Source organism: Mytilus trossulus, chromosome 2, assembly GCF_036588685.1.
Source record: "Mytilus trossulus isolate FHL-02 chromosome 2, PNRI_Mtr1.1.1.hap1, whole genome shotgun sequence".
NCBI classification, from domain to species: Eukaryota; Metazoa; Mollusca; class Bivalvia; order Mytilida; family Mytilidae; genus Mytilus; species Mytilus trossulus.
The window spans coordinates 80,503,806-80,530,848 of record NC_086374.1 but is presented as its reverse complement, the minus strand read 5'-3'; the positions used below and the strand labels follow the sequence as shown (position 1 = coordinate 80,530,848).

At 31.7% G+C, this 27,043-nt stretch overlaps 1 protein-coding gene and 1 long non-coding RNA gene across 3 annotated transcripts; one reads left to right on the top strand and one right to left on the bottom strand.

Annotated features, from left to right (window-relative positions):
- Window positions 1-2,810: 2,810 nt before the first annotated feature.
- On the bottom strand, window positions 2,811-27,024 carry LOC134708102 (cysteine-rich venom protein kaouthin-2-like). 2 transcript variants are annotated; one of them, XM_063568405.1, is made up of 11 exons: window positions 26,906-27,024; window positions 18,753-18,811; window positions 16,668-16,767; window positions 14,519-14,604; window positions 13,595-13,688; window positions 12,951-13,093; window positions 8,671-8,762; window positions 7,971-8,056; window positions 6,015-6,107; window positions 5,097-5,213; window positions 2,811-3,324 (listed from the first exon to the last, which is right to left on the bottom strand). In XM_063568405.1, exons 1-11 carry the CDS (start codon window positions 26,961-26,963, stop codon window positions 3,017-3,019), a joined length of 1,236 nt encoding a protein of 411 aa, XP_063424475.1. In that variant the 5' UTR covers window positions 26,964-27,024; the 3' UTR covers window positions 2,811-3,016. The 2 variants fall into 2 exon arrangements, with proteins under 2 accessions (XP_063424475.1, XP_063424476.1); XM_063568406.1 differs by having other exon boundaries at window positions 3,116-3,689.
- On the top strand, window positions 10,070-11,291 carry LOC134708104 (uncharacterized). The gene is made up of 2 exons (XR_010105807.1): window positions 10,070-10,237; window positions 10,929-11,291. It is a non-coding gene; the product is annotated as an uncharacterized LOC134708104 (long non-coding RNA).
- Window positions 27,025-27,043: the final 19 nt, after the last annotated feature.

Below are 27,043 nucleotides of genomic sequence, written 5' to 3'. Positions count from 1 at the left end.
TATTAATCTTTTGCTGTGAAGAATACAGGGAAATTGACGAAACTCTTGAAATCAAATTGTGCAAAGTGTGATTTAACGAAACAGCTCTGTTTATTATGTAGTCATTATCTACATAGGGTTCATGTAAACACTCTGACATCAATAATCCGTTAGAATCCAACTTTGAACAGAGTTCTTTATTCTCGGGGAAATGAACTAAGATATATCACGTAGATATATATATAAAAAGATATGGTGTGAGTGACAATGAGACCAAAAGGTACACAATGGTTTTGTTTTAATAATAGCATGTCTTTGTTTAAATAGTGAAAGAAGATAATCATGTTATAATTTCTAGCAAAGGTCAATATCGCTGCTATTAAACTGTTAGTTCCCGAGTGAATCTTTAACACACTAGTTGGTGCTTTGCAACTAAGACGGCTTATTTCTTTCTGCTGATCAATTCTATAATTAAGAATTTAAACTTCTAATTGTCGTAGGAAAAAACTGCTTTCAGAATAATTTGAACATAATTCTTTAAGATCTCTTTAAGTCATGTAGCACAGAAGTTATGCATTTTGCACTTTCATGTGTTTGTGGGTCGTTCAGAAGTGGCACAGGGATTTTCCTTTCCGTTGTCGGCAACGTCTACATTTAGGTATTTATATTTATCTAATTCTAACTCTATTTATCACTTTCCAGACCTGTTAATTATTTTCATTTAATCAACGGAAAGTTCGATTGATCTCGGTGATTCATTAGTCAAAATTTGATTATGACGTCAAATTGTCTTGCTTTCCTTTAAAATTCCCATTGTAACGAAATGAAAAAGGCGACCATGCCTGACGACGTCACGCAGAAAGAACACATTTTTTTGCAAGTTGTTCAAAAAGAAAGATTAAGATTGTGCTTCATATCTATCATTAGAGAAACTGATTCCACCACCAAATATCGTATCACACTAGTTGCAGTGTAAGATTCTATATTAACTTTGCCAAAGCTTCAAGGTTTGTTTTTTTAAAACTTGGACATATAATTGTATGAACAAAAAATGTATCCCGGACAAATGGTTGAATCCTTTAATGATTCCGTTTTTTAGCTGATCAATACTTTGACTTAACTGCTGGTTTTGTGTTGGTAGCTAATATTTAGTTGCGGGGGGGGGGGACTAATCAAATGTTTTGAAGACATCAATAACTTGAATAACTTTCAAAGAATTTTACCAGATGCTCTTCCATTATCTAAATTCAGTTTTAACAGCAATATTTTCAAAATGTTCCCCTCTGTTGCCGCAAAATGGGCATTTTTAACCTTGATAACCTTCATGAAAATTGTGAGCCTTGAAAGAAAATTTTGTTTTATTATTTAGACATCCCATCCAAGCAAAATGCTTACCGACAGATGGAGGGTTGTGAAATTGGACAGAAGCTTACTTTGAGTAAGAAATAGCATGTGAAGAAATCAAAAGATTTGTTTTTGATTTCAATATCTTTCTGTTAAGTTGACTTAGTTTTTAGAAGTCAAACACTCTTTTTTTAATGTCAGCAGCCTTTTCAAGCGAGACAAATGATTCTGTGGAACCCCTCACGATTTTTTGTTTGTTTAATAGTTTATGGATAAATACAGAAATTGCTTTGGAGTCATGTAATGTAATAAATGGTTTATTCATTTTTAGACTTGAAAACAATTGCCATAATTGATAAATTTCATGCGACCAAAACGCTCAGCATTGAGTATGTATTAAAAATCCAACTGTTGCAGACCTTTTTTTTTTTTTTTTTTTTTTATCAAACACACATTTTAGCCATCTATACTCAACTTTGCCTCATAGAGGTGGGTCGGGATTTGTTCTTATAAAAAGATAATATCAGAAAGGTTGATTATAAATTCTTTAGTACGAATGTAACTGAGCACCCACGGTGACTGACTGATATTTTAATAGCAACGGTATCGATCACTTTATCAAAAGAGGCTTTTCTTGATTTTGTCAATACAGGAACGCTCAAAGCCGAAATATTGAAAGCCAAAGATGTATAGGAACAGGCAAAGTTAATGAGTAAAAGACACTCTATAAGTTTTCGAAAAAGAGCAGGATAATGCCGCTACAAGGCAGCACTCGCACCAGCAGAGTGGAAAGGGATGGATATAAGAAATGTAATGATGACTTGTTTCCCAATCCACTATAAATACATATGTCTCAACCCAAGATTTATATAAAGTTTGAAAAAAAAAAATGAATATAGTTACCGAATCCATCTCAAGTCAATTTTGCCTAATGGAGTTGTAACCCTAGTTTATTCTTATAAATGGACAGTTGCAGAAAGGTTTGTTATAATTCATTGTTATAACCGAAATACTATCTAATAAGCCGATGATACCTGCAGAGACGGATAGACCACCAGCAGCGGTTTTGACTCAGTACTATAAAGACTGACAACAAATTTCATCAAAGTCATGCGTCGCCAACCTTTTATTGATTGACCTTGACCCGGACCACTCAGAGCAATAACATTAAAGTTAATGATGCTAACTTGACATATTGTTTAGACATATATATATCTATTGTTGAACGGGTGTTATCCTCTTTTTAACATATTTTCTTCTCGTAATGTCCTTTTGTATTTTATTGTGGTTAAGTCTGTGTCTTATAGATATATATATACTTTTATGTACCTGCATTTAAATACATGTACAAAGAACTTAAGAGTTTGATATATATTTTTTGTTCTAATGACATACATTGCATAGCCGAATACTTCAAACTAAGTCTCTAAGCTATGAGATTGTGAGAAGATAACAACATTTGCATTTGAAGTTTATTATATACATAAAAATACATATATAAATTGATGTATTAACCTTCACAAAATAACTAAAGGTAAAAATGGGTAAATGGGACATTATATAAACAGTATTATGAAAATATTTCTTTTCTGATTTATGCAATTATTCAAATGTATGACGACATTTCTAACGGTTTACAGATCTCAATAGAAATATGGAATATTGTAATTAAAATAGCTTGTAACGAATATTTTCATAAAATACTGAGTATGGTAACAATGACTATAGAACTCCAAATTAATATATTACACATCAAAACATTTGAACTTCTAGATACTTCATCACCAGGCGAGTCACTTTTCGAATAAGTTGTTTGTTCTGTTACCGTTGTTGCAGATTGAGAAATGTCAGTCTTCACAGTACTTGTACTTCTCGATGGAACAGTAACTGGCTCTGAAGTTTCGATCGTTGAAGGACTCGTAATTCCTGATCCAGTTCCTGTCAGATCGAAATTGATTACTCCCTTTCCGTCACTTAATCCAGTAACTGCAACACCACCATCTACATTAAAATAATCGTAAGTCAGATAACAAAATTATAACAGTTTTGTATAGTAATGGTTACGTGAAAGAACATTGAATATGACTATAATAGCTGTCACACTGATTCTGAAAATTGAAATGATGTGTACGTCAAAGTAGATTGAACATGACTATAAAAGCTGTCGCACTGATTCTGAGAATCGAAATGATGTATACGTCAAAAAACATAGTATATGACTATAATGGCTGTCACACTGATTCTTAGAATCGAAATGAAAGTCGAAGTACTGGTACTTCCTTTTTCACCAGATGTGTCAGTTGTAGATATGCCGAATCTTAATACTCCTCTTCCATTACTTTTCCCAGTTACTGCAACACCGCCATCTACAGAAGATGCAATGAGCTTCACTTATATTTTATGTATTAACTTATTTTTCTTAACACAAACTTGTAAAACAATTTTAATAATTTTTTATGTTTTACTGCAACAAATGTATGCTTATTCGTCACTTTTCTTTGACATATTCACTGATAGTGTATCCTAAATTGCGTTTCTTCCGAGTTGAATGCAAGGAAACTAAATATTAAATATTGCAAGGACATGAAATCTTTTTAAGATTTTGGATTTACAATTAATTTGGCCTCTTGTGTCACAGAACAGAGAGTAATAGTTGAAGTACACATCTAGTGCAGCAACATTTGTACTGTTGATATTATCAACTTTGTCCATTAACTGGGTTTAGTTTAGCTGTTGTTGTCTTAAATTATGTTTATTTATTACATGTTATTATTTATTAAATGTTATTATTTACGAGTTGCATTATATTCACCTAGCTAGTATAAACTGCCTCTTTTATCAGTTCATAAGGTTTAAATTTCAGTATTTTTTTACGCTCGATTAAATTGTGAGTCAGTACAAACATACTGGAAGTAGCTGAACAATTTGAAGCCACGGAATATCAAACAAGAGCACTGATCACCTTTCCCGACATTAATTGAGCAGCAGCCTAGCAAATTTGTCAAACAATATAAAGAAAATTCATATAAAAAAGTTTTACGTTTTATCCTGATCAATCAATGAGATAGACAGCTTATCTTGGTACAGGCAAAACTAGGACAGGTCTTAACAGATTTACCCGGTTGTCTTTGTATGATATGAATTTCGAATTGTCGAAATCCGCCAGCATTGGTAAACAGTACCGACAGTTTGTTAGCATACAAATCTGCCAAATTAAAAATGTGTTGTTGAAAAAAAAATGATATCATATCATTTGCGAGGTTTTTTTGTGGTGTTTAAAACTATTTGATTCTTCAAAAAGTTAGTAAGGTTTTTTTGTCATAAAACAAGTATTCTTCATCTACAATTTCCATTTAAACAGACACAAAACAACACTGTTCAATGAGAGGACGTAGATGATAATTTTTCTGTACAGTCTTAATAATGCACAATTTCGTTTTGTTTCAGCTATTAGTCCTTTTTTAAAATAATTTAGTACTTTTCATCAAACACACATTTCCCGTGTATGTAAATCATTTAGTCTTACATTATAACAAATACCAAACTTCCTTTTATGTAAGCCAATCCTGTGAATCAAAATCAAATATTGATCGTATCTTAGATCTTAGATAACACAGAAAAAAATGTGTTTGGTATTCTATATTTTACACAAATGATGTACTACATTTGTTGCCTACGATCTGACTAAAAATTATCCGTCAATAAAGAAGAAGAGCACTTGTTGATACATTATAGATATATCACTATATTACTTAATACGATATTAAACTTACTTGGGCATATTTTACACATATGTGGACAATCTGATGGGACATTACTGTAAGTCACACAATGACTAGGAGGATACTGTGTACCACAATATCCGGGGTCTGTCTTGGTCACACAGTTTACTAAGAGGAAAAAATCAATTTATTTGTTATTAAAATTATTTTTTCCGAAATATAAGATAAATTTTTAAAGTTTTAAATATGTAAAATTGTGTATTCGAATGGATATAAACGCCCTCTATAAACATAATTACATATGACGCTGTTACCATTCATACCAACAAATGTATAAAACAGAACCATTTTTTGTTTATAGAGCATGGTTATGTTTCATATTGTTTTGTTTTTACATAATGATTTTTACATTACCAATCTCATATTTAATCTTTATCAGCAACATCTGATTTAGAGAGGTTTAAATGAAAAGAGGGAGGTTTGGCATGCCACAAAACCAGGTTCAACTCACCATTTTTTTCCTTAAAAAAAATGTCCTGTACCAAGTCAGGAATATGGCCATTGTTATATTATAGTTCGTTTCTGTGTGTGTTACATTTTAACGTTCTGTTTCCGTTGTGTCGTTTGTTTTCTCTTATTTTTGAGTGGTAATTCACATTACTATAAGACGTGTCACGGTACTTATCTATCCCAAATTCATATATTTGGTTTTGATGTTATATTTGTTATTCTCATAGGATTTTGTCTGGTGCTTAGTACGTTTCTGTGTGTGTCACATTTTAATGTTGTGTCGTTGTTCTCCTCTTATTTAATGCCTTTCCTCAGTTTTAGTTTGTTACCCCGATTTTGTTTTTTGTCCATGTCCATTTTGAGTCTTGAACAGCGGTATACTACTATTGCCTTTATTTATAGACATCAGACTTCCGTCATAAGAATGTAAAGATAGATCACTAATATAACTAAACTTACATGAACAATCTGGTCCACTATAACCACTCTTACAACTACATGTACAGGCTGATAAGTCAAGGGTTCCTCCATTTAAACAAACCTTGTCGCAATCTATAATGTTCAGATTTGTATAAATACATTATTATTCAATCAAACCAGATTTTGGGCTGATGTAAGGTACGTATTTCTTAAATTTGCAACTGCAAACTGAATATTAACGAGCGTTATTTGGTAGCGGGATCAATAATACGAACAGGAAGTCTGAAAATTGTACTACATAAATTATAATCTTTAACTAGATTTTACAAAAATATTTCTAAAACTGGCTGAAGATTTAAACAGTCGTGAAATCTTAATAAAATATTTCTTTTGGAAACCAATATATGCTATTGTGTCTGTTTGTTTTGTTCACGCATCGTTGACAATACAATGGAATTTCATGCGACTGTCATGCAAGTGAGAGGTACATAAGAAAATTCCGGTACCAAGTCAGGAATATGACAGTTGTTATCCATTCGTTTGATGTGTTTGAAATTTTGACTTTGCCATTTGATTCGGGACTTTACTTTTTGAATTTTCCTCGGAGTTCAGTATTTTTGTGTTTTTATTTTTAATGCATTTCTATTACATTTAAGGTGGTACCTAACACCTGAACTAAAATTAATTTGACTCGTTTAATTTTCTTAAAATTTTGACAAAGTATTTACTTTGACCCTCTGACAAAAATATAAAAAAAATCAAAAATATTGAACCAACCGTTTAATCAGAAAAATTACACTAGTTATATAGCAGTTTGACAAACACTTATTTCGATCATTGAGAAGCTGAATATATCCTTAAGAACACAACGTCATTAAAACGTTCTGTTGATTTTACAGAGTTATCTCCCTGCAGTGTTAGGTACCACCTTAATTTGTTAGAACATATTGACAATCGAACAAAATAGATTTGCTGTAGAATTTAAGCATGTTGTCGATATACAAATTAAATAAAGGAAACAATAGTATAAAGGAAAATAACAATAATACCGAAAAATGCCTAACTGCGATGGAAGTTCAAAACAGAAAGTCCCTAAGCCATTGGCTAAACCAAATGCGTAAACACATCAAACAAATGGATAACCTTATCTTGAATAAGTACAGAAATGTTCTGATGTAGACAATGGTAGAATGAACCTAGTTTTCCTTGACCTATATTTGTTAACTTTTATAAATTGTTATTTGGATGGTGAGTTGTCTCATTGACACTCATACCACATATTGCTATACCTAATTATACATGTAGTATACCACTTTTCTCTATGCATAAATCGATTAAGCGAAAGATAATTGCCCATTTATGTGGCTAATATTGATTGCAGCTTGATCTATCCACAGTGTCGCACAATTTGTCGAATGAAGAAGATTTTAAGGAAACAATTACGACGTCGAAATGAGATTAGTTTGTATTTTCTGAACATTTTAACATAATATTTCAACAAATGATAAGGATAATTAATATGAAAAAAGTCTGGATCCTGTAATTCAATCATTCTTCTAAGTGGCTGCTCATTCTATGCGTTTATTCATAATTCCGTGGTCTTGCATATACGTATTATGGATTTCTTAAATAAAATGTCTTATTTTGAATCAAACCATATCGCCTTATGGTAAATTTACAAGTATGTTCTTGAAACCCCTTCTGTTGACTTCTATGTGACTGTTATGCTTTTTTTCGTTGGGTTGCCACGGTATTTCTGAGTTGATCTCAATCAGACATTTTCAAAAGAATTTCTACATACTACTGGTAAAAATGAAGCAAATAGTACACAGATCTCTGTAAACTAATTTGTTAACGAAAACACAAATTTAGGTAACATGAAGTCAAAACAATTCAAAACAATTAATTACAATAAATGAGGAAAGACTCAATCAATCATATATTCCCTATCATATTCTTATTTTTGCTAGGAAACTAATCTGATATACAACTCACCACATAATTTGTTGACACAATTTCCCGGACAATCTTGGCAGGGTGTTCCTTGTTTATATGGTTTACTCGTATCTCCAATGTTACCACTGTTTTATAAAATTATAAATTGTGACCGCGGTATTCGTAAAATATATTTCTTAACTCGTATATTTCTGTTTGAATTGATTCATGTTCCCTCGGAAATTTTTGTTTCAATGCGACTAAACTTAATTGGGTATGTGTGTCCTTTATATTTTATTTTTACAATCAGTACCGCCCGGTCATCTTTCTTATTGCCAATCCGTTTGAATGACCTTGGTAGAAAACATTCGCAAATATTTTTGCGGCCACTGTGGTAGGGAATTATTTTATATTTGGTCTTCAGCTCGGTAATTTTTAGTTGAAGCTAATATACTAGTAAGCCCATTTCGCATAACCGGTCCTAAAAGGCCTCGAAATGAGAAACGTATAGTTTCATATTGAACCAATATTGATGCATAAACTAATCTGGTTATAACAAACCAGATTAAAAGCTCATCCGGGCTCTAGAAAGAGAAAAAGATAACTTTCGGAAAGGACTGAAAACGTACAATCTATCTAGGCCTACAGAAAGATACAAATGATGCAACATTTTCAGTCTTGACTATAGTATACTATATATTTTGCAGATGGTGAATCGCATTTTATACGTTTATTATAAAGTATTAATTTTTATACATACGCTGGTCCATAATTACACACATAGAAATGAGTACGTGCTGAATTACACTGGGCATAACCACAGCCAAGCTTTATAGAATCTGCCCAAACAATCTGTAAATAAACAAAGAGTAGGATAACAAAAAGTCCCTAGATCAGCTTTCATATTTTCATTTATAAAACTGTACTCTGTCAATAGTTTTGAAAGTGACATGTTGAATGAATCATGAGCTTTATAGTTTAGGATAAGAACGAATTTGTTCGATTACTGTAACAACATGTGACAACATAATTACTTTGATGTGTTTATATATTCTTAAATATATATTTATCTGGAGTTCAAAATTGTTCAAACAGGTAATAGATAAAGGGAGAAAGTATCAATGTTGCAATCAAAAACTATATTTTTTTTGAAAAACAAACAACACCATTACCAAAAATAAGTACGATGAAAATATAACAAAACAAGAGATTGAGTAACATGAATCAAGATGCATCGAAAGGGTTATTAGTTCCTCCTTGACAAGATAGACTTGTCTTGCTACTCATCGGGATATACGTAGGGACGTTATACATAAATGTGTATAAGTGAGTAAGTTGCATAAAATATCAGATTCGTGAATGAATTTGTGTTCAGATTTAGCAGCAACCGATTCATAATCATTATTTATCTGTGAATTATAATCTTTAAACTTTATCAAATAGCAAAGTTACCTAATACCTTTGATATGGTTTTTTAATTGACAACAGAGTTTTCAGTACCAATGATAAGACACGGGTGTTACCAGTTAGTGTAATGAAGACATCACAAATATAAAAGCACAAAATACAACATGAAAAATTATAGCATACGCAACACGAGTCTATTTTATACCAAAACCGATTCGACTCGGATAATCCAAGAGGGTACGCAGATCATTCTCAACTTTTGTAGAAATTAGTATGAAGGCAGTTACCTTTAAAAGTCATAAGATGAATATGAATATTAATTGGTTTACATGTCGTACCTGTCAAAGAGGTTTTGACAAATACCACAAATTGACCTTTCTATCATGAATTAAAAATCTGATAGTTGATAAACCCGGTGAAAGATTAATATTATTAGTTTGTGCTGGAATGCACATAATTGAAATAAAATCATAATATGCAATTCAGTGCTACATATTGCTCTTGAAGATTATTTGCTTCATTTTGCTTCTTTTTTTTTTTTTTTTTATTATTTTGTTATAAACATAATCATCGAAACTAGTCTTTACTTTAACGGAAATTAATAGCTTTAAATTTTTGTTTTTTAAAAATGTTGTTAGCTTTTATTTAGGAAAAAAGGATTGAAAGTTGTGTATGTTTCTTGTGACAACATCCAAACACCCTTTTTACAAAAGGACAGGGATTTCATCGATCTTTATCAAACCAAACAGTGCGTGAACTGGTGACAAAATATTATCGCCCCTGTAAACAGTGGGCTCTTCTGACTAGAGGTAATCGGTAAAGAATAGCGGAAAATGGTGTACATTGTTTACGAGCTTGAAATGAGCTAACACCGACGAACTGAGACGTGTCAACGTAATGTGAATATGATAATGCACCAGGTAAATGATTAATTGTTAAGTTTATCACATCATCGTATCTTCATATGATAGGTAAATAAGTGAATTTTCGATTTTAAGTGTCGTCAGGGTTCAAACCTGGAATCATGCCAACCTTTCATTATTTTTTTTCAATACTAACCTATAGTCGGAACATCTTGATTTTCTCCCAATTTGTAAAGTTAATTATGCTGCTTGACATATATTTTTTTTGGGGAAAAAAAATGATATGCAGTCAAATGTGGCAGTTTTTAATATTTGTTGCTATGTGAAATAAAGGGAAGTAAATTAAAGTAAAAGAAGGCGCGCTTTTTCAAATAGTAGACAAGTTAATTCAGATGCATAGTATTTTGTCAAATGATAAAGAATATCGTAGAAACTTGCTAGAAATTCATCTTATTTATAAAAGATATACAACATGACATACTGAAATCTGAAAAGGGGTAAAACCACCATACCTTGAGCAAATTCAGTTAAAAAAAAGGGGGGGGGGGGGGGTAAAATGCTACGAAATTTAGATTTTATTTATTTTTTGTCGACAGCCAAAAGATGATTTGACATGTAACTAACTACTTTTTCAATTTCATTGTAAAGTAAAATTGGCTTTTTTTGGGGGGTCTGATGTTTTCAGGTTCCCTTTGGATTGTCAAATAATATTATAATCATCTAATTGAATGTTCAAATTATTTTGCAGCGATGGTGTGTATGGAAGGAAGACTGTCATAAAACCCAACAGTTCCGGGTGGCCCTTTAAATAATTGCTTAACATCAATAGCGATGTAAGATTCAAGTGTTTGATTTAGCACAAGTTTAGCCAGTTTTCCCTTGTAATTGTGGCAGAAAAACCACTAGACAGTGTCATGCATTGAAAGGATATCAAACGGATATTTTATGGAATGATTCTCATACATATAAAATCATATGCATAGGAATGTGGAGCTAGTGTCTTTCATGCAGCAATTTTTAATTTCCAATATAAACTCTGAAAAGACAAGAGCATAGAAATGTATACCAATGAGAAACATTCTTTGTGAATAAAATCATTCCAAAACTTAAATGTGTCATTAGTGTTGCATTATTTATCAGTAGAGATAATCAGATTCCAGTAAGATTGTCCAACTGATGGTTTTTGTTTGTAATCATTTTTGTAAATCTTAGTTGTTTTGACAATCCGGGCTATGCATGTTGCCCGACTGCCCCTTTCAGTGTGAGACAATATTTTGTTTATGATAAACAAAATCACTGATTCAAGACTGGAGCGGACCCCTTTTGGGCAGTTAGTGCGAATCCTTTAAGTTTAAACCATTACATGCAATACGGGGGAGGGGGAAGATTTTTTTATACAGAGTCAAACATTTTTCCTAATAATTATACATTGAGATTTAATATATACTTTGTTATATGTAGTGTGTATATTAAGGTATTGCCAACAAAATTCATCAAATTTGGGATCATAATATTGTTTAAGAAAAACCCTTACCCCCTGCACACCATAAGAGTTCATAATCTTCTGTAACACACGTGCATGGTTAATTCGGATCACATATTTTCTATTCCGATGTTATAAGAATTCGAAGGTTCATATCATTTACAATATCATTCAAAAAATATCTGGGATTTTTTTTTTACTATCAACGTTGAACCTCGAGGTTACATTGTAGTAAAAAAAATCCAATAAAAACGTTGAATGTAAATGATATGCACCTTTAAATCTTATATTGTAGGACTCATGTTGTTCAAACATAATGTGTTGATCAATTATGTTATGATGATTTTGATAAACTTCACATTAGGTAATCTTTCACGTATATTGATTACATTATATCGAGTTGTCCCAACGATATACTTGTCGGTGTGCTCGATCATACGAATTAACCGACATTCATATAGACAAAATGACACAACTTTGAAAAATTCTTGTGACGAAACTACATTTCGGAACACGTTAAAAATTGGATACCCAGAAAGCTACATTATTAAGGTTTGATATATATTTTTTTCAAAAAAAAAGAAAAATATGCAGTCAAATGTGGCAGTTGTTTACACACCCCTATGTTGAACAACATGTTGTTCAATTAACAGCATGTTTGGCAATTAAAAAATCATATATTAACACATTTAGCTTTAAAATATACTTTATTTATAGTGGTTGTATAAAAGTTATATAATGGTTTTGTGTTTTAAGAGATATTCATCCCTATGCATATCGGGTTTTATGCGTAAATTGTCTCTCCTGTTTTCAGACCTTTTCTATCTCTTTCATAAGGAGAGTGACTTTTCTATTGTTCTAGTGTCACTGGAAATCCCACTGAAAGATAGTCAACATTCAACACTGAGCAATGATCTGATACCAGTACAAGTTCAAAACGATCCTTATCACTAGTTTGGATGGAATTATTTCCTTTATGTTGATAACACATAACCTGTAATTACTTTCATGGGAAAAGAAATCTACTGCGAAATTTTGCCCGACTTTCTTATTTTAAAATACTAAAAGCAATACAACAGTCAGACAACCATTTGACTAATTTACAAGATACCTTACAAGACATAATGTATAACACAGAAAGCGTGTTGATAAGAACTATTGATTTGAAAACAGCCTTACCATGAAGTTAGTTCGAGGAAAACTGTTCCGAATTATTTTGGATCAGATTACAAAATTTCGGATTATGTCCTTCACTAAAATGTGGACATATAATTCCAACTACAATACCTGTGTATAATGTCCAATTTTACTGAATACATTTTGACCATTGAATGTGAAATCGTTGATCTCATCATACCAACTTTGTATAGCGGCACTCCAGGTATACTTTCCGGATCCCCAGAAAAGATTTTGACCAAGTCCAAACCTCCCTGTAGAAAGTATAGACGATGTAAGAAATCATTGTAGCGAAGAATACTGTTTGCTATTGTCTGCAAATATTTCTGTTTTTCTTGTTGAACCGCTTTCTCTTCGACTTATATTTCAACATTGAAACTTGTTGCAAATAATTGTGGTATGTTGATGGTGAATTTGTTGTACAGGGCTACAACTGAATATAAACCTTGGACTCAATGGGTTTTTGTCCATGTTCAATTATGCCAAGTATATTTAAGCACATACGTTCTGGTTAAACAGAAAAAAAACCACCATTTGATTCAATTAAAATTTACTATTGAACAGCGGTATACTACTTTTGCCTTTATTAACATGCTCTCCATTTTGTTTCAGTACGTTTTTGTGGTTATGTCATTTATATTATATGAATGTTTCAACAATGTGCTTGGCTGTCTGTTTGTAATATTTTTATTTAAAAGGCCAGATCACATAATTGCTGTCGTAAGTGGCGAAACACTAATTAGTAATACATGTACCTGGAATGGTCCGTTTCAGACCAGGAGACTCATGTGATGTCATACAATTTTCTGCCCATTTTTGAGCTATGTAAGCAGTTTCGTCATCCCAGCTCTACAAAAAAAAATGTATATCTTATTATGTATTTCTAACCTGGTTATTAAACATCTGTTGGGGGTAATATTTCATGTTGTATTCGTTTGACTAAATAGGAATCAGGTTTCAATAACTGGTGTATCAATTATTTAGTATTCGTTAAACTGAGCATGAAACAACGTTTCAGTAAAAAATGAAAAACAAAATGTTATAAATTTCATGCGTTCGAAGCGTATCTCGGGATTTAACTGCACCAAGAACGCTCAATGCCAAAAATTTGAGCAAGAACCGAATCAGTTTGTACGAAAACAACTTCTAAAGATGCATATCAAATACATATGTAAAGCTCTATATAAACTGTACAGTTCTAAATAAGTATATCAACGGTACAGCTGTAAAGCTGTATATAAACTACACAAGACCTGTTGGTGACCTTCTGCTGTTGTTTTTTATTTGGTCGGGTTGTTGTCTCTTTGACACATTCCCCATTTCCATTCTCAATTTTAGTTGTAAAGCTGTATATAATCTGAACATTTGTATAATTGTATATAAACTGTGGATAGATATTTTATCACACAAGATGCAGTGGTAGAATCAATATGTTTAGCTCATACATATTTAAAAATGTGCTGTCAATGTACATTTTTACAGAGTAGCAGTTTGTATACAGCTTAAAAATGTTAAGTTTATATACAGTGCTACAGATGTCATTTATTTTATACAGCTTTACAGCTATACCGTTTATATACAACTTCTTTTCTACTTCTCCTGAATGTTGTCGCCTAATTTATGTTATGACTTTAACATTTGAGAACAGTTTTTTAGGATGCTGTATATTTTTCATTTACCATTTTCATCATATTTGTAGCTTGAGTGAGAGATCGTAAAGCATTGTGTTTATTCACTATTTCTGTCTTCTCATCTGCGGTCACACCTACAAACAGAAAAAAATTAACAGTTTTACATGTAGTTTGATTCAATTTTATTGTGTTTTACGCAACTTTGAAGCACCGCTTTTGGGCTATTTCGTGGCGGTCAGTTTTGATTGATGGAAGAAACCGGAGTGCCTAAGGAAAACCACCGACCTTTGATATTAGGGAAACTGACAATCCTATTCAGTTATTATTGTATTATCGAGTGCGCCTGCACACGAGCGGGGTTTGAATTCACTACCTGCTTGTTGACTGGCTAGTGGTTCAAGTTGTAAGTAACTACTTATACTACTTGGTCAGCATGGACCCATATTACATGAAGTAATAAATATTTATTGTAAAACACAATATAACACAAACGTTGAAAAGTTGAAGGTTTCCAATTATGAGAATTCAGTTTAAATTTTCAGACAAAAAGCCTTTTCATTTGATGTATTCTTGTCAAATATATTAAATTCTCTCCTTTCAAAGCTTTAAGGAACATGGGTCGGTTTGGATAATCATGGACGTTATGGTGAATTTCATTTGTATAGTATGCGACTATTGAAAATGAAAGTTTCCTCGTATTGATTTTACATGTTGCCGTTTAAGTTATCTAATCCGATGTACCTTTAATCTTAAAATGGTTCCCAGTATATATCTCTGTATTTGATATAGCTGAGGCAAATGAATGATCCGACCGGTGGAAATATCGCAAATTTTGTTTGTTAAACATTTGCCTGTAGGACCGTCTCAGATACACTTTTACTGATATTGTTATACTTAAAGGTCAAAATAAAGTGATATACAGGGTTTTACTTAGCTTTAAGGCTGCGTTGTAGGTATATTTAGAAAAATCGATAAAACGTAGGAACTTAAGTTAAACCTGAAAATCTATTTGATAATTTTGATCTGTATTCATTTCTCTTTCAATGGCTTGTTTCGTAAAGAAAAGTATATACTGCATAAAGATATAAGAAAGACATTCAATTTAAAAATATTTCGAATGTACCATATTTTTGTCGTTGAAAAGAGATGCATCCAATCAAATCATTCATCTGAACCGGGATAAAGAGTTATCAGTGATGTCAAATTAATCATTGGACACATTTTTAAATTCAAGCAACAACATTATTGATATTTGATATTGGTTCTCCTTTGATTGTTATTTAAAGGGGCACTAGCTGTCAAATTCATGGTCACCGATTTAACTCAAATTCTCATATTTGATTTATAACAATGTAAAACATTTATCCGAACTACCAAAAGTCCAAAAGAAACAGTTTGCAACGCATGGGGTAGATAATATGTAGGTTCGTTTCGTGTGAATTTTAGTCCAGACACCATCTAATTAACTATCGATTTGACCTTAGCTTACCATATAAGCGATGTAAACCTAAATAAAGATATGAATAGATTAAACCAAAACGTGCAATTGTATTTTTATAGGTCTGTTTGATTTGATTTTATAGATTAAACATATATGTTTCTTATTGTTTTAACCGTATAAGAATGATTTTATATGGATCGAATAAGTAATCAAATGGTTTACCGTAGTTTCACTTTCATTGTTGACATTCTTTTTCTTTAAAAATAACCAGTACACGTACAATGCATGCGTTGTCAATTTCTAGCCAGGGATTATACTGAAGTTCACATGAATACGGATTTAATGAGGTCGAATGATTCACTTGCAAGTGAATTAGAAAGTATCAATGTTTCTTCGCTTAATTTGACAAAATTGAACTATTTTGGCTGCTAAAAGCGAATTATTATTTCTCTAATTGTTTTCATTATTGATTTAACAAAAACAATCTTACTTTAGAATTTTTATATATCTCGTAGCTAGTACCCTTTTTAGACTGCATGTTATAACAGAATTAAGTTTGCATATCTTAAGTAAAATTGTCAAACACTTCAACTTGAAACTTGTAAGCAAGTTCCCCAAATTCGGCCGTACTGGTCTTCGTATCTTTTTTTTATTTCAATAATGTGTCTATAGAAAAGTCGGTAGATTGAAAAGGGGTTAAAGAGTAATTTGGAATTATTCCTCCTTTTATTTTGATAAAATATGACTAAGATTTACCTGATGAGGCCAAATCAGCAGATGAAGACGCAGTCAAACATGCAGTGTGTCCAGGATAAAATGTATATTTCTTCAAGGTATTCGACGATCCACAATCAACCTGAAATATACCAGATAAACGAATTAGATGATACACAATTAGCATAGCTTAATGTTTGGACCATTTGTTTGAATGGCATTTGAACCTTTTGAATCAATATTTCTTATATTATGGTGTTAAATATGACAATGTTTTCTTTAAAATTTTAAATCTTTTGTTTTGTTCTGTCTGTTGTGTTGTCGAATTATAAATGCGTATGTCTTAGCTGGTTCTCAAACCATGATTAGTAGTCTGTTCGTATGATAAGCTTTCCTTTTTTGACATATTCTGATCAACGCAGTGTTTTTACGTAAGCATTATTATATCTTTAAGATTTATCTAAATTTAATGAGTATATACAATGGTTCATTTAGTAACGTAATAATCATTGTTAAAGTTTCTTGCCTTTTGTTTAAAATTTTTATGTTCCTTTTCGTCTTTGTCGGTAAAAATTATCCCTCCATATAGTAAACAATCATTTCAACTCGTTAATAAACATTTTTCAAGCCGATAACTATTTTGTACAATAAATGAAAAAACAAAAAAGTCATGTTGTATATGAATCTTATAATTTGTTGTTTTCAACTGTTCTTTTTAAAGGCAACCGCTGTTCAAATTCATAAATTGATAGAGAATAAACAAATCCGGGCTACAAACTAAAACTGATGGAAACGTATCAAATATAAGCGAATCACGACACACATAGACACAACACCGAAATGTAACACGTACAGAAACGAACTATAATGTAACAATGGCCATTTTCATGACTTGGCAAAGGACATTTTATGCGAAAAGTGTGGGTTTTGCCGTGGTTTTGTGGCATGCCAAACCTCCCGCTTTAATGACAGTGTTGATTGTAACATTAAAATGACAACATTACACGACAGGGTTACAATTAATAAACATATAATGGGAAAAAATATAGGACAGAGAAACACACGAATAATAGCCATCAAAATATAACAGGTTAAAAAAATATTTTTATACGCCAGACGCGCGCTACGTCCACACAAAACTATGCTTAGATGTAAAAAGTTTGAAAGCCATAACAACTACAAAGTTGAAGATCGCCGAGGACCAAAAGTTCCAAAAAGTTGTGAGGCCAGGGTTATCCGCCTTGGACAAAAACATTATTATTATCAAACATAATAAGTAACAAGCATAATACATAGTTTTGCAAACAGTAAATTTTGTAAAGCGACTATATAATAGATGTACATGATTAAACTGAAGTGGTGACTAGCTATAGAATAAAAACGAATACATAACAAAATCACAGCCCTGTTAATCATAATCAATACAACGCCCAAAGTGACGTCACATTTAAATTTCTAAAACGTGTTCCAAAAATTAAGAAAGAATTTGGATGAAATTCAAGATTAGATACCTTTGTCTATCTTTTTTTTGTGGACTACTGTTTCTAATAACATTACCCATTATACTGAAATGTTTGATTTTTTCTTCTTAAAATCTGTTCCTGAACATGATTTTCTTGTCTGATGAACACAAAAAAGTAAAATCACAAAATATCAGAAAATTTAAACACGGAAAGTCCCTAATCCAATGATAACACATCAAATAAATAGACAACAACTGTTATATTACTGACTTGGTACAGGCATTTTCAAATGTAAAAAATGGTGGATTCAAGCTGGTTTTATAGCGCTTAACCTCTCACTTGTATGATAGTCGCATCAAATTCCACTATGTGAACAAAACAGACATAATAATAAAGCATTGACATTTTGGTTTCTTGCATAATTGACACGGACAATGAGGTGCAATACTAGTGAAACACTTATACAGAAGTACTCCTTTTGTGATATATGATTACTATTTGAAGAAAACATTATAATTGTTTAAAGAAATTTTTGACAGTGTATCATATGCTTTGTTGTAAATTATTCTGACTGCATTTTTTTGTAATCTAAACATCTCTGTTAAAGTTCATATGATAAGTTATTCCTTCTATGAATGAGTTTTCATGATAAGATTATACTTACATTTCTTTTACTTCTGTACAACTCATTTGTAAAAATGTTATCCTCAGTCAAGCTTTGACCTTTAAATGGAAACAAAGTTAAATGTGATTATTTCTAGCAGCCTGATCCCCAAAACAAAGAAGTCAATATCCAAAGATCAATGCTTAGCAGATTGACAAGACATTTAGCTAAATACATTTAAAAGTACTAAAGTAAAATTATCTATGCAAACATTCCCTGTTTAAATTTCATAATGTAAAAGTTATTTTTATTAAACTGTTTCTGTATCTTATATTTATTAGAACTTTTATGTTATAATCGGCTTGGTTTTGGTCTCCTACTCAGCATACTAGTAGATATACGGACAATAAAGAGAAATAACTTAAATTGAATATTAACTTGTTCAAGTTACTACCTATACATAACATATGATGTGTTTGTTATTTTTTTTATCCTGTCATGCGTATATAACCATGATATTAGTCCATCAGCTAGTTCTCAAAAGAGCGCTAGTTAAGGAGTTTGTGTTACACCCCAGGGTACCGCGATTTTTGTTGATAGAATTCAACTTCATTACCTTATTGATAAAATACAAGGTGTTAGACTAAAAAAAAAGTGTCCAAAAGGGGATTAAAAACGTCCCTTCCAATGGTCCCCTCATTTAGCAATCACGACAAAGTAATTTTTAATTATTTTTTTTAATATAAAGCGATTAAAAAAAAATAAAGTATAGGTTTAAACAACTAAAACAGATACAAAACTTATCATATTAAATGTAACTCGGAAGATTTTTTGTTTAAAAAAAATGTTTTTACATTACAAACAATCCGATTTTTTGGGTTCAAATTAAGGCACATTTTCTCCCTTCATAAAGAAATTCGTTATACAATTACCCGTTTAAGTTAATTACACTTGAGAATTAATCATTATGCAATGTTTAAATAATTTGGAGTATTTATATAACGTCTAAAATATGAATTATTTAATAAAATATATGTGCGTGCAAATACTCGTGAAATACCGGAAATCATCAAATTACCGTCTTTGATTCAGTATACAACATGTACAATGTATTCACACATAAACATTATCAATTTGCAACTGAAAACACACATTTAATTGTCGATTTATAATATTTTTGTGAGACAAATTATTTTATAAAGTGAATGGGTAACGAAATGTTTATGAAAAAAATACAAATTAAGGTGATTTTTTTGCGTTCAGAAAAGGTGCACTCTATCGAACTCAATAAAGATGTGCTTGATAACATTTTGTGTTTTAGCTATTTAATGATTGATTTAAGATTGTTAAGTCATTCAATCGACAAACATCGCTTTGAACGAACGTCAAATCGTCAGTTGTGGGGTTTGGTAATACTTTTTACTTTCTTAGGTTTCTTAGAGATACAAAAAAAGGCTTTGTTGGTTTCAGTTTAAATAAAGATTATGATAAACGTTGGTTACGAAATGCTCATGAAAGAGCTTCGATATCATTAAAATTTCGAGACTTGGAAGGAATGGTTAACCCTGAAACATCCGCCCTAAAATAACTTAAAAAAATCGATTGAAGCGAGACGAAACTGATGTTTTGAAATTGTTTCAGACACTGCAAAGCTGGCCAATTCCATTATAACATCTGAGCAGTTATATGGCTTGTTCTCGGGTTCTGTTGCTTCTTCGGAATTAATGTGCGACCTTCTTAACGCGTATGAAAAGGGAAAATTTACTTCAGAAATTTTCATTACAAAACGGCTTATTCAAAAGTCAACCGATATCTTCAAAACACTCAAAAGAAAATCATTGCTTACATTTAAAAAAAAAGGAAATAGAAGGCAAGCAGTTAATGGCTGATAAGAACAACAAATATTGAGAGCAGATGAAAAAAAATGTCGCCTGCTTGTCATAGCCCAGACAAGATAGTTGGTTATGCGATAGGTTCTCCAGTTTGAATTAGGTCCTCTTCCAATGTCTCTTGCAAACTTTGATGATACACATGTAATGAAAAATTAAAACCTGTCCTGAGTGGTCTTTTAAAAAAGGCTAATTCCTTAGAAAAGCATGTGGATATTTGATGACATGGCTGTTATTCAAACCATTACTGGGATCCTAGCACTTTTTTTCGATTTGACCATTGTTATTTTAAAAACTATCCTTTTAGTTTTGAAAAGTGGTCCCGCATTGATTTTGTCACTGAACAGTATCGCACAATATTCATACCGAAATTAGAATGGTAGGTCCTTGGGAGGGCAAATCATTACGATAAGTTCTAAACCATCACAATCGTGTTCTTGGGAATGGAAGAAATATATGTTAGTTGGGGGAAACAAAGTTGTATTTGTTGAATTCTTTTGTTTTGAAAAGAGTAAACAATCCTATAAATTTACACTTAAATGTATTGATTTATTTGTATCACATGGAAGTATGTGCCACAAAATATATATTGAAAATGAAATAGCGTAAAATGGTTTTAGCTTATAATCAAACAGGAAGAAGCCGATAAAAAATGTTTCTCAATAAAATGCAAAAACATGCAGCTGACAAAGGTTACGACTTCATTGTTAAAAAACCCTCTGACACTGTTGTGGAAGTATTGGCTTACTATTTTCACAGTTGCATATCAATTCTAGCATTGTAAGTCTGACATATACATCCTCCAAATGCAGATTATTACATGTGAAATCAATGTGTGCAAATTTGGTGAGAATGTTTGTAGAAAACTGCAAGGATTTCACACCAATACAGGTTGTGATTCAGTAATTGTTTTGTCTGGTAAAGAAAAAAAGCAAAGCATTCGGCTTTTTGACACGATATGTGGAGTTTTCAGAAGGTCTGTTCCATATTGGTGAAACATTGGAAGAGGTTGGCGAAGAGTTGTCAAAACACTCGAGAGGTTTTCGTGTTCTATATATGGCTACGAAATTAAAAATATCGATACATTAAGTTCAGAACGTTTTGAAATGCAAAAGATGCAATGTTTAAGCACATTAAACAAGCCAACTTTCAGACGAAGATTTGGAAATCTGCTCTTAAACACAACACTGGTCTGTTGCCAAACAACTATGATTGGATTGTTTAGAGCGCTTTGATCAGTATCAATGTCCTAGACCAACCACCAGCGTTAGATGCTTTGGTAATTCTGATGTGCTGTTCATGTAAAACTGGTTGTGCCAAAAAAGATGTTCATGTGTTCAACAATGTTTTATCCTAAACAGATAGCTGTATGTTTATGGATTTGGATTTACCGGATTTGTAATCACATAAGCAACACGACGGATGCCGCATGTGGAGCAGGATCTGCTTACCCTTCCGGAGCACCTGAGATCACCCCTAGTTTTTGGTGTGGTTCGTGTTGTTTATTCTTTAGTTTTTTATGTTGTGTCATGTTAACTATTGTTTTTCTGTTTGTTTTTTTCATTTTTAGCCATGGCGTTGTCAGTTTGTTTTAGATTTACGAGTTTGACTGTCCCTTTGGTATCTTTCGGCCCTTTTTTATGCTCGAAAGCTTGTAGATATAAGCATTATCAAATCGTTGATATTGCTAACGATGACGACAAAGATGATGGAAACGATGATAATGATTATTCGGTAGATGCTGGTGACCTAGCTGATGATGATTCTATGGATTGACCTTCTCTGTGACCTTAAAATGTGGTGATGGGGTTGTTCAATTAAAAAAAAAATCGAAATCTAGAAACCCTGACAGTTTTGTGTGTTTTAATATATGAGTAATTTCATAAATGCGATGTTTAAATGTGTGACAGAATCGTGCATTTCTGGTTGCCTATGTTTGTGTTTGTCGTTGATTCTATAATGAGTATGTTATTATTTCTTACCTTTAATTTTTTTTTCAACAGCCTTTATATACTTTATGCTGTATGTTTCAATGTGAAAAAATATACCATTTTATCAAGAAAATAAGTACGTATGCTTATTTTCATTCAAAATCATGACGTTCGGAAATTGACCCTCCCCCTTTTTTTCTTGGTCCTCTACGATTTAAGAATTAATTAAAAATTAGCCTGCGTGATAATAAGATATGATGTGTTCCATTTAATAAAAAGTATAGTACTGAATACTTGGTTATTTTTACATTTTTCTGTAATAATGTGCAAAACAAATTTTTTGATATACCCTCAAATAAGTCCCCTTTTAACCCCTTTTGGACACTTTTTCAAAAGTCTAACACCTCTTAAAATATTCTTCAGATATTACTCTTTCAATTTATACAAAAAAATTGCGGTACCCTGGGGTGTAACACAGAACTGAATTTTTGCCCTACCAGCTGATGGACTATATATTGTATTTATCGAATGACAAGTGGGTGGACACATTAGACTAGGATTCATACACGCAAACTATACTATCTTTCCAAATTATTTTGCACACACCCAAACAAATATCAATATCAGATTCCTTCACTTGTAATACAACATAATTCCAAATTATATGTTAATGATCTGTTTTAAGAATTACATGATATCTAAATATACTTATAAATTTCAACTAGTATATGTATTGTCACACGTAATTTAGATTAACTTTAGATATCAAATTTTTTTGGTTAATTGATGCTATGCATGACCATTTATCACACTGTTAGACAACATTGTTACAAAACACGACCCTGCCAAAAAAATGGCTTTGTCATCTCTGATGTTTTAGGCATAATACATTTAATACTCTAGTTTATGATTGAACCTTGTCAATAGTCATCCAACATTCAAAGTGATAAATGAAATATGATCTCCCAATTAACTAGCTGCTAAATATTTAGTTCGTCTGTCCATAGAGTAAAACGAGACATATAATGCACGTCAGAATTTAAAACATTTTTCAATTCATATGATGCAAGCCTATTTATATATTATGTACTTATTATGTCATAGTATAAAAATGTCCCTGTATTACATTTATACAAGACGAAAACAATCTATTACGTTGAGTTAGTTTGATGTTGTATGGAAATAAAAAAAAATGTATTCATATTTAAACATGGACATATTTAAAAAGTGTTTATACGGTTATTTTGTTTTATTTTTGCTTCAATTTAACTTTTAACAAAGACATTGGTAAAAAGTAAGATGACAAAAATACTGAAAACGAAAAGATCCTAATCAAATGACAAAATCAAAACCTCAAACACAGTAAAGAGGGGCTTAAAAAAGGGGAGATAATCTGCACGGCAGAACGCGAAATTAAATTGCCAATTCACGATAAACGAACAGTTAAAAATTTCTCGCACATTGATCTTTAAACCGATTTCACGAAACACGATGAATAACGAACATTTTTCACGGTTGCACGTGAATAACCCTTTACCACCCTCTTCAAACGCATGGGTGACAATGGTCATATTCTTGACTTGGTAAAGGCATTTTCTAAAGTAGAAAATGGTGGATTAAAGCTGGTTTCATAGCTAGCTAAACCTTTCATTATATTGACAACGATGTGAGACATCATAGCTAAAAATGTCGAAATAGGGGTACAGCAGTAAACATTGTGTTTTTGTCTCTCAATTACTATGAAGACAAACAAATATGGAATGACGAAGCACAAAAAGGCATATCGACAATGCACATTATCAAAAAAAAAAAATCAAGAATACAAAAAATCATAGCACTATCACACAATGACGGGATGTTTAAGTACAGAGCCACGTCATATGTAACTAAGAAACACACAATGGCATATAGACAAAGCACATTAGCATAACATAAAAAACGCGAATTCATTACGTTTTACAATAAAACAATAACACATTGACGGCATGTAAGACCGAGCCACGTAAAATGTAACAGTTATATTCATAAAGACCCCCCAAAAAAACAACTATAAGACGTTCATTTACTCTCAATTTGGTTTATATCATTTTTTCCAAAATTATACGTAAACTTGTCATCGCAGGATTAATATACCAAGCACATCCTAGTGAATCTCAGCTAACCGTTCTAGACATCAGTGTCAATATTGTATAAGTGAACCTTCTGCTATTCTGCAGTGCCTATAATAAATCAACCAATACATCTGTGCTGCAATATCCAGATTATATTGTCCTTTTTACTTTCACATCATAGCAAAATACTGAAAGGATTAATTTTCCGATTTCTATATATAGTTTTCATAGGCACCAGGCATAATTTGATACGCCAGACACGCCTTTCGTCTACATGAGACTCATCATTGACGCTCAAATAAAATAAAGTTAGAAAGCCACTCATGTATAAAGTTGAAGAGCATTGAACACCAAAACTTGAACAAAGCTGTGCCAAATACGGCTACTGCCTTTCCAAACTATTAAAATGCTTCAAAAGATACATATATTAAACAATGCTGGTTAAGTAGCCAAACACGAATCTCAAACACACACGCCACAATATTCTGAAATGGATATGATACTGTACTAAGCGAATTTTAGCTACGAATAAAGACAAACGAAATATATATGCTTTGTATAAGAAAATCCTTACTATTTAGAACAATTTATACTTTTGCAAACATTTTAATTATTAAAATGACCATATATTAAGACAGGAATAACAGGTTTTAGTCAAACAAAAACCTCCGCCTGTAATGGAGGTTGGTCAACAAGCTATATAAATGAGAAATATTTTTAACACTTTAATTATTGTAATCCGTGAGTGTAATAAGGAAATGAAGGATATAACACACTTGATTATTTCCTCATTAATTCTTTTGTTTGGTATTAATATTTAGCCGTTGAAACAAATATATAAGTCGTTTATATCAATAATCTGTCTTAAAATGACAACTCTTTAACTCCTGTGTATAACCATGATTATGACTGGGGTGACATTCTTTATAAAAGCTGTTTTGTACGTCACTTCTCAAAGTTCTCTTTCTGTAACTTAAACTTGTATCCTGAAGCTACAATACACATTTTTATGCTTATTGGTGTCTTTTCTCACTACTCGTTATATATGTGAATTGTCTGATCAGTAATTTGAACTTGATTCGGATTTTTTTTTATCACATTGCAAAAAGACATGTAATAAAACCACATTGGAAAACTATTAAAAAGCTCAAAAAGAAACTAAAAAGTGAAATAGTATTGGTTAAGTATTCAATCAAGAATTGCAAACGCACACGTCTTAGTTTCATGAAAAAGATATGCCACTGGTCTTAGCGATTTGAGTAAACAATGAAAGACGAACGTTTTAAAGCAGTTGAATGAAAATAGTTTCCTTACTTCTTTTAGCAGTATTACATGTACATATTAATTAATATGAAAATAAGAAAATGTGGTATGATTGCCAATGCGGCAACTATTCAAGAGAGTACACATGACATGAATATAAGCGATTATAGGTACCCGAAAAAACATCCCATACCGTACACAGGCTGCTTGAAGACTCTGACAAGAAACATGTGAAACAGTCCTAATTATAAATCTAATGGCCTATTGTAAACAATACAATTCACGATAAAACAAATATACAATGTAGCAGACATGAATAACAAAATCCATCGAATTAAATGCTCGGAACTGCGAATTACAAATGAGGCTGGAGTATACATTTTTTTCACACCCAACCTGTGGTCCGAAATAGTGGACATTTGTGTAAAATAACAAAATTAGAAAAATGTACAAAATCAGCTGCTAATGACTTAAATTGAAAGATTGGTACGAAGCACACAAAAAATTAAAATAAAAGACCAAAAAAAACCCCGATATTAGATTATACTCGATGTCCTGAAAGCTTGTTTAAATCTAATTACAAAAGATAAATGATGTTCTCCACGACTAAAATATCAATCAGTACATATCCAACGGATTTCGTCGTCATTACTTTTTGCATGTTTGATATCGGTACAGTTTCCGGTTAAATCAATAATTTAGAAAACATATCACAGTTTTACAATAGGCGTTGATGTTACCTTTTCGCAGTTTTCTTCTCTTTGTTTAATTCGACTTTTATCAATGTAATGTTCATTTTATTTGGACCATGAATTATAGTTAATAAACGACATTAAAATTTTAATATCTTCTTATTTATAATACATGGATATACAATTACTTATCCTTTATACTTATTAAAGAACGGCGTAAATATTTTAAGATCTGTTTATATATATATATATAGATATATAAATTATTCATGAATATTACCTGTTTCATTTTATAAATTATTATTATGATAAAATTAATAAACTCACCACAAAGTAAACTTCCGTATATCACAAACAAGTGAATAAAAAGATGTGACGGATACATTGTTGTCTATTGTATCTATCTTACATCGGGTAAATATGACAGTGGTACATGTGACATCCGTAATAATATCCGGGTTGTTA

Coding starts and splice junctions, on each gene's coding strand:
- LOC134708102 (XM_063568405.1), bottom strand. CDS start 26,963: ATGTATCCGTCACATCTTTTTATTCACTTGTTTGTGATATACGGAAGT. Junction 5,214..6,014: donor TAGTGGACCAGATTGTTCAT/GTAAGTTTAGTT, acceptor TTTTCCTCTTAG/TAAACTGTGTGACCAAGACA. Junction 3,325..5,096: donor TATGTGTAAAATATGCCCAA/GTAAGTTTAATA, acceptor ATTTTAATGTAG/ATGGTGGTGTTGCAGTTACT.